Source organism: Gobio gobio (assembly GCF_949357685.1).
Source record: "Gobio gobio genome assembly, chromosome: 15".
In the NCBI taxonomy this organism is placed as follows: domain Eukaryota; kingdom Metazoa; phylum Chordata; class Actinopteri; order Cypriniformes; family Gobionidae; genus Gobio; species Gobio gobio.
The window spans coordinates 14,902,041-14,914,484 of NC_137108.1; the positions used below are offsets into that span (position 1 = coordinate 14,902,041).

The 12,444-nt window shown below is 36.3% G+C and overlaps 1 protein-coding gene across 1 annotated transcript in view; it reads left to right on the plus strand.

Annotated features, from left to right (window-relative positions):
• adcy2a (adenylate cyclase 2a) overlaps positions 1-12,444 on the plus strand; it is a gene marked incomplete at its 5' end in the record, with an annotated part of 286,803 nt that overhangs the window by 229,887 nt on the left and 44,472 nt on the right. The window contains 4 exons of the mRNA XM_079837559.1: positions 998-1,147; positions 4,281-4,429; positions 5,916-6,027; positions 6,233-6,360. Coding sequence (XP_079693685.1) covers positions 998-1,147; positions 4,281-4,429; positions 5,916-6,027; positions 6,233-6,360 — 539 coding nt within the window. The remainder of the gene's footprint in view (positions 1-997; positions 1,148-4,280; positions 4,430-5,915; positions 6,028-6,232; positions 6,361-12,444) is intronic.

Sequence of the window (12,444 nt, forward strand, 5' to 3'; positions counted from 1 at the left end):
TGAAATATTTCTGGACTGGAAATTGATTCCTTGCACAATCCTGCTTTACTATTCAAAAGGACACGGTTATTATGAAAGCATGATAGCATTGCTTTTATTGCCTTAGCCTTGCATCTCTTTTATATATATAATTTTTTTTTTAAATACAAATTATATCAACAATTTCAGAAATAATAATTTTGATTTATTTAAATTAAACTGATTGTAAACATAAATTGGTTGTAAAACTATCAAAAACTTATGGTCCATGTTATTTAAAAACGTTCCAAAAATTTTGCATTAATGGAAGCAAGAAAATCTGACCTTTAGTATTAATTTACCTTGATAGATGTTGTAGGATTACAAATTTATACATTGTTATATCTAGGTTCCAATGTAACAGAATATAACTGAAAACATTATCTATATTGTGTTTTACATTTTGAAGTAAACTTGAGGAAATTCAAAGGAGATTACGTCAGGCCGTGTAAGTGTTTCAGACATTAAGTCTTTTGTCTTTATGCACTTCCTGACCATTTAGCATAACAAGCTCAGAGTACAATATGGTTTGGCTGATTGGATTAGCATCTATACATTTGAATGACACTGTTATGCTGATTGAATTAGGACGGGTGAAACCGTTATGTCTGAGGTGTGTCCTTTTACCTATACAATTACCTATACAACGTTTGCATTCCTTTGTTTGAATGTCTCCTCCCCTGCTGTATAATCCCTCCCCCTGAACTGTAGATAAATTACAATGTACAACTCCTTTTAGTTAGAATTGTTGGAAGACTTGATAACCTCAGCCGAAAGACAGCACGTTTTCTCATTAAAGAATCCTGCTGAAGAACCTATCCAAGTCTCCTGGTCTCTTCTTCAAATGAGGAAAAGGAAATTCACATCAATGTCAACTTTGATCAAATAAATAAATGATAGTGCAGAAATGTAAATTCTCGTGGTATCATTCGAAGTATTGTTCATAATTTACTTTTATTTATTTATTTTATTTCTCTAGATCCTGGCAAATATCATAATTTTCATATGTGGGAACCTGGCAGGAGCATACCATAAACACCTGATGGAACTGGCGCTAAAACAGACATATCAAGACACCTGCAACTGTATAAAATCACCCATCAAACTGGAGTTTGAGAAACGTCAACAGGTTCAGTATCAATCTTGCTTTGCTTTCTCTAAATTCTGAAGTCATGATTTATCAGCTGTCATGGCTGAAGTTGAAATACCTGCCAAACAGTCTGAGATATTCCATATTTCCTTTGGCAAACCACTGAATGCTGATAGTGACTTAACATTGGGGAATTCAGGAGTGAACTGTGTCTGGAATACCGGAAAACTTTTGTGTTATGTGCCAGTTTGCTGAGAGAATGACAGAACTAGATTAGATTAGTGTAAAAATAATAGTCCCTCAACCTCCTATGACGCATAACGCAAACTTAATGTTTATTTAATCTACATGCACATTTTTGCAAATGTCTTTATAATGTTAACTAATGAAACCTTATTGTAAAGTGTTACCATTATATGTGTATATTGTACATTGCATTGAAGGTTGTAAATGTTAAGCTTAATATGGTTATATAATATTATGTATAAGTATGTTGAGGGAATTTTCATTGACCGCATTAAGAAGTTTTTTAAATATTTCAATCTCTACTCATATAACAGCAATCTCTTTTATATATGTATCGACTTGCTTATTAAAAACAAAAACAAAAAATAAATAAAAAAAAAACCTTCGGAATAATTCCAGTCCAGAGCAACTTTATCTCGAAATTCACTGGAAAATTAGACCATCTGTTTCCATGCAAAATGATTTTTCATCAGATGATTTTTTATCATTTCTTTATGTGTTTATTTTAGGACTACTGTCAAATGATTGAACCACCTCCTAATCAGTTTTCAATACAAAATTAATTTGTATGTTCACACTGAACTCATCCTGCTCTGTAATGTGACACAATCATAGCCAATCCTAGCATATTTAATACTGATTATACAGCTATGTGGAAAGGGATTTTGGATGAATCTGATCAATGGGCAGCTATTGTACCAAGCACAATGCTGCAGTCCTGGTCCCAAATGACAATGTGTAAACTCATAGGAAGACAGCGAGAAATATTGGCGCTATTTGAGATAGGACTGAAGAAACAAACCAAAGTGATGTTGACAGCGATTTGCAGTAACAAAGCAACCAGATATCATTTATTTTCAAATACTGATTTCTGGTATCACGGCAGCCACTGGTGATGCAAAAAAGTGTTGAACTTTATGCAAATACGCAGTGACCAATGGGATGCCAATGCAGTAAATCTGATTTAAAGGGATAGTTGACCCAAACATTTAAATTATGTCATTTGCTCACTCTCAGGTTGTTCCAAACCTATATGAGTTTCTTTCTTCTGTTGAAGAAGATAAAGTAAAATATTTTAAAGAATGTTAGTAAGCAGACAGTTGATGGTAGCCATTGATTTCCATAGTAGTTTATTTTCCTACTTATGGAAGTCAATGTCTACCATCAACTGTTTGATTCACTCATGCAGGTTTGGAACAACATGAGGGTGAGTAAGGGATGACACAATTTTCACTTTGGGGTGAACTTTCCCTTTAATTTTCAGCGCTCAAGTATTCGGCAAAATGTTCTGCCACTCATCGATTGTCATAGTTGCTGCTGGTAAGAATAAAAACCCAGATTTACACACCTTTTATCAGTTGTTATTTTATCATATCACACCTCTCAGGTGTGTTTTTGAATTTGTTTTTCTGCCTAGACTTTCACCCATAATTACTTTGTACATATGTTTGACATTAAATTCTCAGTGGGTCCCATTTGAAATACTGCAAACCTTTACACAGCCCAGTTACTACCGAATGGAAACCAGGACACTTCTGTGATGTTAGTTTTCAACTCCCAGTTTAGACAGGGCCACAGAGGCAGATGGTGTGACTGAAGCCCACTGCTGTCTCTGTGATGTCTAAAGGCTGCTGATGGTGCATTGGCTGTCTTCCATCAGACTATCTGCTCTGCAAGAGGTCAAACATTGCCTCTCTGGACTTTTCTGGATTAACCTCTTAAGGAAATCCTCTCAGGCTGTGGGTGATGAATTGTGCTTTCCACAGCTCAGTGGTCTCGGCTCGGCTACCACTGCAACGTTTTCTGCTGTTGTTGTTATTGCAGTAGATCCTAGATTCATCGTATAGCACATTAATTAGTGGAAAAGGGGATAATAATGCATTTGTCACAGCACAAATGAATGTATATGGCTTTTATGTAGATGCTAATAAAATTATCAGGATTTTAAAATTATTTTTATAAGTTCATTATGGTTTAATTAGGGGAAATGTACCAGGCCTATTGCAATTAACCTTCTTTTGCACAGAGTCAAGCTAGCATAAGCTTTCATAATGACCCTCCAGACCATCCCTGCTATTTCTAATTAAACTCATTCACACTATATGCCGAAATCGTATCAAATCTCAAATTGAATGTGGTAATCTTAGTTTTACCTTTTCAAAAAAGTCCACCGTAACCCAATTATATCCATCCCAGAAGAATTTCACATTACAGATGCCTTTGACTCATGGGAAAATGTGCTTAAAGAGATCCAGAAAGGGAATGCTAATATAGCAACATTTTCTCTGCTGCTTAAATGTGGAATAAACACCTGCAGATATGGTATTGCTTAATATAAATTTGTAATGCTGCATTATAAGTTTCTAATTTATTATAGATACATGCAACAGACGAATGTTAACATTTAGAGGCATCTCAGCCTTTTGGACATACCTGAAAAATGGTAACCTAATATATTAAAAAAATGGTTTGGTTTTATTCAAATCCAAAAAAAAATATTTTGCATTAAAGAATCAACCTAAATACATTCATTTATACCAACAAAACCATTTTAAGGGTTAAATCAGGTAAAATAGCTCTTTACTGTATTTTTTTTTTTTTTTTTTTTTTAAATCTATTGACTTAAAAAGTCTTAACAGGGGTCGTAATTAAGTTATCTACTTTTTGGAATACTCTTCATGTTTGGCACATGTCTACTGCATTTAAATTATGCTAGCTTTCCAGGTTTTTAAAAAGAGCATACTGTAAATCCTACATCATGCATTTTTATCACTTATTTCTTATCAGTCCATTTGTTCAGAAGACTGTGCGTAGTCTTTTATGTAATGCAAGCTTTTATACCAGAGTCAAGTCTCTGCTGCACACATTGAAAGGACAAGAGAGTGTATAATTATCTCACTTCCCTGTGTGGTGTATTTTGCTACAGGAACGTCTGTTGCTGTCTCTGCTTCCTGCTCACATTGCCCGAGTGATGAAAGCTGAAATCATACAGAGACTACAGGGGCCAAAGTTTGGTCAGGTGGAAAACACCAACAACTTTCATAATTTATATGTACAACGTCACACCAACGTCAGGTGCGTCACCCCATACCACAAAATGAGAATTTCTCGCTATGTCACACTCATGAATTATAATGAACTACAATAACCCTAATTATGAGGTTAGAACAGACATTATCTGCAGTATTGCTTTGTCCACAGACAAATCTATATCTAATGTCTTGATACAAGAAACATACACTGTCAATATTGTATGAGTAGCTATATCAAAAGAAACAAATGTCTTAAAATGAATTACAGTATGTATGTTTGGCCAAAGCCTGGAAATTTAGGGGGACATGTTGTAGTCGTTATTAAAAATTAATGCAGGTTTGAGCTCTTTTGATTGTGCTGAATAATGAGTAGAATAATTGTCGTCATTCCTGCTTGTACTGTATGTGATTGAACAACTTTATTTGCTCAACCTGCCATCTTTTCAAATGGTGCACTTACTCTTCCGGTGAAGTACATGTCCATTAAAGTTCCAATATCGGTAACACTTTACAATAAGGTTCATTAATTAACATTAGTTAACTACTTTAGTTAACATGAACTAATAATGAACTGCACTTATAAAGCATTTTTTATCTTTGTTAATGTTAATTTCAACATTTACTAATGCATTATTACAATCTTGTTAACATTAGTTATCCTTATTGTAAAGTGTTACCCCAATATCTTACATTTTACAAACGTCTTTAAAGGACTTTCTTATTTAAAATTACATTATTGATTGCCAGGATTCTTGCCATTTATCTCTCAAGCTTTCATTCCCTGTGCAAAAGCAGCATTAGCAGGACATCATGTTTGTAATGCACTAAAATGAAAAGGTCAGAGATTATTATTATTATTTAGTTTGTATAGCACAAAGCCTGAGAAACACATTCTGAGTTCTTGCTGTGGTTAATTGTGACATGGTTTGAGGAGAACTTTACCGTTAGTTATACTCTTTTGTTCTGTTGAATTGAAAATAAAATAATCCTGAAGTAATTAAATAGTTTCAGTGAATTATTCAGACACCAGATATATATTCTTTTACTAGTGGGTGCAGGACACTATAGTTTATGTAAGTGATGATAGCAAAATGCAGTAAACTGTGACATATTATACCCAAAAATTCTTCATACAGTGGACTACCAGTTAACATGATAAACATTTGGCTAATGCAACCTTTTACACCACAGAAAATGCTTAACCAAATTAAGCATTGTATGATCATTGGTTGACCTAAATTGGTATTATCTAATTGTGTACTTTAACAGCTGACAGCTGATTGGTTGATTGTAGTCCATTACATACTTTTCTATCAAAGTTATCTGATATTATCAAGATGAATTTGTTCTGACACTTGATCTGAGTTCTTGTCATATTTTATTACCATTTTCTAAACTATAGTGAATAAACTGTGATAATGTGAGAAAATGTTGAAGGTGTTTGAATACATTTTGGTTTGACTTCAAATATAAATCTTATGAGTGTAATTTTCCACTCCTGTGTCACACAAATGTATATTCTCTTACAGTATTTTGTATGCTGATATTGTTGGATTTACCCGCTTGGCCAGCGATTGCTCACCTGGAGAGCTGGTCCATATGTTGAATGAATTATTTGGCAAATTTGATCAGATTGCCAAGGTAAACTGAATCTAAAAATGAGTCACTCCAGTCCAGTAATTGACATGTACTTTATTGATAATAGCTTTACCATTTGCTCCTGCTTTGAACAATACATTACTTTTCATACAATAAACTCAAACTAAATGCTGCAGAATGATTACCAAAAGCTGCTCTTATCAAAATATTTTCTGACTGTTGAAGTCCTTGTTTCTGTGTGTTTCAGGAAAATGAATGTATGAGAATAAAAATTCTAGGGGACTGTTATTACTGTGTATCTGGCCTCCCAGAGTCCTTGCCAAATCATGCCAAAAACTGTGTGAAGATGGGACTTGACATGTGCGAAGCTATTAAGTAAGTTCAGCCTCACATATTTTCTTCTAGTGGTTCTCAGTTGATGTTGTTAATACAAATTTAATATTTTATCCATTACTTTCCATGGCTGGTAAATATCTCTTCTGCTGTTGTTTTAATTTCAACATACAGGCATAACATTATGACCACTGACAGGTGAAGTGAATAATACTGATTATCTCTTCATCATGGCACCTGTTAGTGGGTGGGATATATTAGGCAGCAAGTGAATACTTTCTCCTCAAAGTTGTTAGAAGCAGGAAAAATAGGCAAGCGTAAGGATTTGAGCGAGTTTGACAAGGGCTAAATTGTGATGGCTAGATGACTGGGTCAAAGCATCTCCAAAACTGCAGCTTCAAAACTTGTGGGGTGTTCCCGCTCTGCAGTGTTCAGTATCTATCAAAAGTGGTCCAAGGAAGGAACAGTGGTGAATCAGCGAAAGGGTCTAGATGCATGCGTCACTTACCTGGGGAACACATGGCACCAGGATACACTATGGGAAGAAGGCAAGCCGGCGAAAGCAGTGTGATGTTTTGGGAAACCATCCACGTGGTTGTTACTTTGACACGTACCACCTACCTAAGCATTGTTGCAGACCATGTACACCCTTTCATGGAAACAGTATTCCCTGGTGGCTGTGCCCTCTTTCAGCAGGATAATTGCCACAAAGCAAAAAAGGTTCAGGAATGGTTTGAGGAGCACAACAAGTTTGAGGTGTTGATTTGGCCTCCAAATTCCCCAGATCTAAATCCAAGTGAGCATCTGTGGGATGTGCTGAACAAAAATGTCCAGTCCATGGAGACCCCACCTCGCAACTTACAGGACTTAAAGGATCTGTTGCCAACATCTTGGTGCCAGATACCACATCACACCTTCAATGGTCTAGTGGAGTCCATGCCTCGACAGATCAGGCCTGTTTTGGCAGAAAAAGGGGGACCAACACAATATTAGTCATAATGTTATGCCTGATCGGTGTACTGTTTGGCCAATGTAGTTCATAATAATTTTTATACATTTTACATGTTTGTTTAGAAATTTTACAAACAATTTTGTTTTCTTTTCCTTCTTCATTTGCAAAAATCAATTGTGAACCACTGGTCTAAACATATGCCAAACTCTACATTTCCAAAGGGCTTATTCACCTACTGATTGTTTCTAATAAATCTTAGCTAAAAGATTATTTGCCTCTGATTAGCATGACAACATCTGTCCTAGTTTCATAATTAGTATATGTTTTGCAAACCTGTCCATGCTTTATCTCTGAAAAACAACACTGTGAACACCTGACTTTATTGCACATTGCCACAGGAGATTACAAAATATATAATTTAAATGTTCATTCTGTTTTTATTTACAAGTAAATTAAATTTGCATAAAATTAAAAGCATTTTATTATACAATAAATAGGCCAAGTTTTAAGCAAACTGTGTGCATACTTGCTCTATTACAATAACAGAATTTAGTCAGTCCTATAATCCTCCGCTCAGAGGGGCTGATTGGTCTCGGCCCAGGGCTGCTGTGAAGGACATGATACCTGGCCATCCTGATAATGAGTCAGAGGCCTCAGAGGTCAGACTGTGGAAAATGACTGGAGCTAAGTCTAGACGAGAGAGCTGTCTTTCTCTTATCTCTTCCTGTTCTGCAGAAGCCTGGAAGAATGAAATCTCTCTATTAGTAGTTGCAGGCAAATCATGGTGGTGGAAAATATGCTGCAAATTCCTGTTAAAGGGACAAACTTATTGCAAGGAAACTTGTCAATGTTTAATCAACCGGGGGAATTTACAAAATACTGTTAAGTTCAGACTGGCTATCACATTCACTAGATCTTGCCCTCTGCTGTACCTCTTAAACATATACATCTCACCTGGTCTTGTGACCAATCACCACACTGCAGGTTAAAACCTGTTCATGCTTTATCTCTGAAAAACAACACTGTGAACACCTGACTTTATTGCACATTGCCACAGGAGATAACAAAATATATAATTTAAATATTCATTCTGTTTCTATTTATTTACAAGTAACTTCAATTTGCATAAAATTAAGAGCATTTTATTTTACAATAAATAGGCCAGGTTTTAAGCAAACTGTGTGCATACTTGCTCTATTACAATAACATAATTTAGTCAGTCCTGTAATCTTTAATGTGCTAAAGGAAGATTTGAGAGCTACACTATATTGCCAAAAGTATTGGGACACCCCCACCCCCCAAATCATTGAATTCAGGTGTTCCAATCACTTCCATGGCCAAAGGTGTATAAAATCAAGCACCTAGCATGATGACTGCTTCTACAAACAGTTGAATTCAAGCGTGGGACCGTGATAGGTTAAAACCTGAGCAGTAAGTCCATTTGTGAAATTTCCTCACTACTATTTCCTCACTACTCACTACACTACTACAACTGTTAATGGTATTATAACAAAGTGGAAGAGATTGGGAACAATAGCAACTCAGCCACAAAGTGGTAGGCCACATAAAATCACAAAGCTTGCTGAGATGTACAGTGTGCATAAGTCGCCAACTTTCTGCAGAGTCAATAGCTACAGACCTCCAAACTTTGAGTGGCCTTCAGATTAGCGCAAGAACAGTCCGTAGAGAGCTTCATGGAATGGGATTCCATGACTGAGCAGCTGCATCCAAGCCTTACATCACAGAGTGCAATGCAAAGCGTTGGATGCAGTGGTGTAAAGCATACCGCCACTGGACTCTAGAGCAGTGTTTCCCAGCAGGGGTGTCGTGTAAAAGTCCTTCAAATATATATATTATTTATTTATTTTTTATTTTTATTTTTTTCTCACGTTTCAAATAATTATCTCTTTGTAAACTATGTTCAATGCATGCGAGTGCTGCTGGATGTTCGAATATGACCAGTCATTTTCGCCGTCATCACCCGGGTGTAGTGCCAGAAGACGCGAATGAGAAGTCGCGCGCGCTGGGAGAAAATGTGTCTCTGTGTACTCATCCGAAAGCGCGCACGCGTCTCACAGCGCGCAAATATTGAGTTATCTTTCAAGTCTTGCTCTTGAACTGACAAACTCACACAAAAAGTATGTCAACATGTCCATCTTGATGAGTATTCTAGCAGACATAGTCTGTATATGCCTTGAGTAAACTTTATACAGTCGAGAAAGACGACACATATCCGTGCTTTAGGTCTTAAAGGGGCAGTAGCCTTTACTGCTGTCTGTTTAATGTCAAACAACAAAAGACAAGGACATCACTCACTCACTGCTCTTGATTGAATAGCTTGTGTAAGTTTAATAGGATTAATCTTTAATTTATACACTCAAATATGCAATGTTATTTTACATTTGATCAATTTCAGTACCTGAAAACTAATGACCGACCTGAAAAACCTGAAAAGCATAGTTTATTTTATTAGTATCTTTGCTCAATAGTATTTATTTGTGCTGCTGCTTGTATTTAAATTATTTGTTCTTATTATTTTCTTTATTTTTATTTGAAAGTAGTCCTTTTTTCCCTGAACATAGCAAATACTGAACCGTACCGAAACAGTGAACCTAAAACCGTGATACGAACCGAACCGTGAGCAATCTGTACCGTTACACCCCTAGCGTAACGCATGAGGGGGTGCCACAAAATTGAGAAAATTTTCAAAGGGTGCCATGACTGAAAAAAGGTTGGGAAACACTGTTCTAGAGTAGTGGATCACGCTTCTCTGTCTGGCAATCCAATGGATGAGTCTGCGTTTGCCGTTGCCAGGAGAACGGTACTTGCCCGACTGCATTGTGCCAAATTTAAAGTTTTTTTGGAGGGGGGATTATGGTGTGGGGTTGTTTTTCAGGGGTTGGGCTTGGCCCCTTTGTTCCAATGAAAGGAACTCTTAATGCTTCAGCATACCAAGACATTTTGGACAATTTAATTCTCCGAACTTTGTGGGAACAGTTTGGTGATGGCCCCATCCTGTTCCAACATGACTGCGCACCAGAACACAATGCAAGGTCCATAAAGACATGGATAAGCGAGTTTGGTGTGGAGGAACTTGACTGGCCTGCACAGAGTCTTGACCTCATCCCGATAGAACACCTTTGGGATGAATTAAATGCGCTTCTAGAAGAATGTTTAAAAATTCCCACAAACACACTTTGTGGAAAGCTTTCCCAGAAGAGTTGAAGCTGTTATAGCTGCAAAGGGTGGGCCAACTCCATATTAAACCCTATGGATTAAGAATGGGATGTAATTAAAGTTCATATGCATGTAAAGGCAGGGGTCCCAAACCTTTTGGTAATATAGTGTATGGAGTAGGAGAAGAATTTCAGTGAATAACATTTAACATTTTCTCCACATAATATTATGTGAGTATAGGTGACCATAAGTCTGAGTGGACATCCATGACATGCGGAGTCCCACAAGGGTCAATTCTTGCACCACTCCTATTCAACCTGTACATGCTCCCACTGAGTCAAATAATGAAAAATAACAAAATGGCTTACCACAGCTATGCTGACGACACCCAGATCTACTTAGCCCTATCTCCTAATGACTACAGCCCCATTGACTCTCTATGTAAATGCATTGATGACGTTAACAGTTGGATGTGCCAAAACTTTCTTCAGTTAAACAAAGACAAAACTGAAATCACTACATTTGGAAACAAAGATGAAATTCTCAAGGTGAACGCATATCTTGAGGCTAAAGGTCTAAAATCAAAAAATCAAGTCAGGAATCTTGGTGTGATTTTGGAGTCAGACCTGAGTTTCAGTAGTCATGTCAAAGCTATAACTTAATCAGCTTACTATCATCTGAAAAATATTGCAAGAATTAGATGCTTTGTTTCCAGGCAAGACTTAGAGAAACTCATTCATGCTTTTATCACCAGCAGGTTGGACTATTGTAATGGTCTTCTTACTGGCCTTCCCAAAAAGACCCTTAGACTGCTGCAGCTCATACAGAACGCTGCTACCAGGATTCTGAGCAGAACCAGAAAATATGACCATATCACACCAGTCCTCAGGTCTTTACACTGGCTTCCAGTTACATTTAGGATAGATTTTAAAGTACTATTACTTGTATATAAATCACTCAATGACTTGGACCAAAATACATTGCAGATATGCTTATAAAGTACAAACCCAACAGATCACTCAGATCATCAGGATCAAGTCAATTAGAAATACCAAGGGTTTACTCAAAGCAAGGAGAGTCTGCTTTTTAGCTATTATGCCAGCCGTAGCTGGAACCAGCTTCCTGAACAGATCAGATGTGCTCCAACAGTAGCCACTTAATTTATGTGTTTCAATTTAACCCGGTTTTTATTTTTATTTTTAATTATACTTTTTATTTATATATTTTTTCTTTATTTTTTCTTTTCTTTTAATTCCTATTATAACTTATACTATATATATTTTTATTTTTTATTTTATTCACTTATGAATAATTTTAAGCTTAATTTCTGTGTAAAGCACTTTGAATTGCCACTGTGTATGAAATGTGCTATACAAATAAACTTGCCTTGCCTTGCCTTGCCACATGAAGCAATTGTACAGCTTTAGAAGTCATATGCTGTCCCAATTCGTATAATAACCATCCTAAATAGTATTCAAAATTAAGTGTCTCAAATCGTAGTATGTTGAAATGAGTATTTCAAAGATACCCCTACCACTCTAACGGCTAATATTACCCACAACCCATTGCGCGTTGGATGAGGATTCAATTAGAACTAAAAAACGAATAAAAAGGGTTAGCAAACTAAAACATAAAAAATGGTGGATGTGCGAGTCCGACAGTTAAGTAGAGAGTTTTAGATAAAGGGGTTTGAGTGATTAATAATCAGTATCTAACCTGACAAAATATATTTCTTCAATGTTATCCACATTATATTTAATCTGCAACAAAATTGTGAACTTTTGTAAAAATATGTTTCATTAACTTTAAAATGCATCATTATGCAAATCACAAACACTTGAATAGAGTTCTCTGCATGAAAGACCCACGACTGGCAGATCAACATGTTACTGCATTTCTCTCCGAAGCGGTAGGGAATCAAATCAAATTGAATGTGGAGGATTTTAACTGTGACAAGATGATTGACAGGGCAGTTTAAACGGTGACAGGATACATAT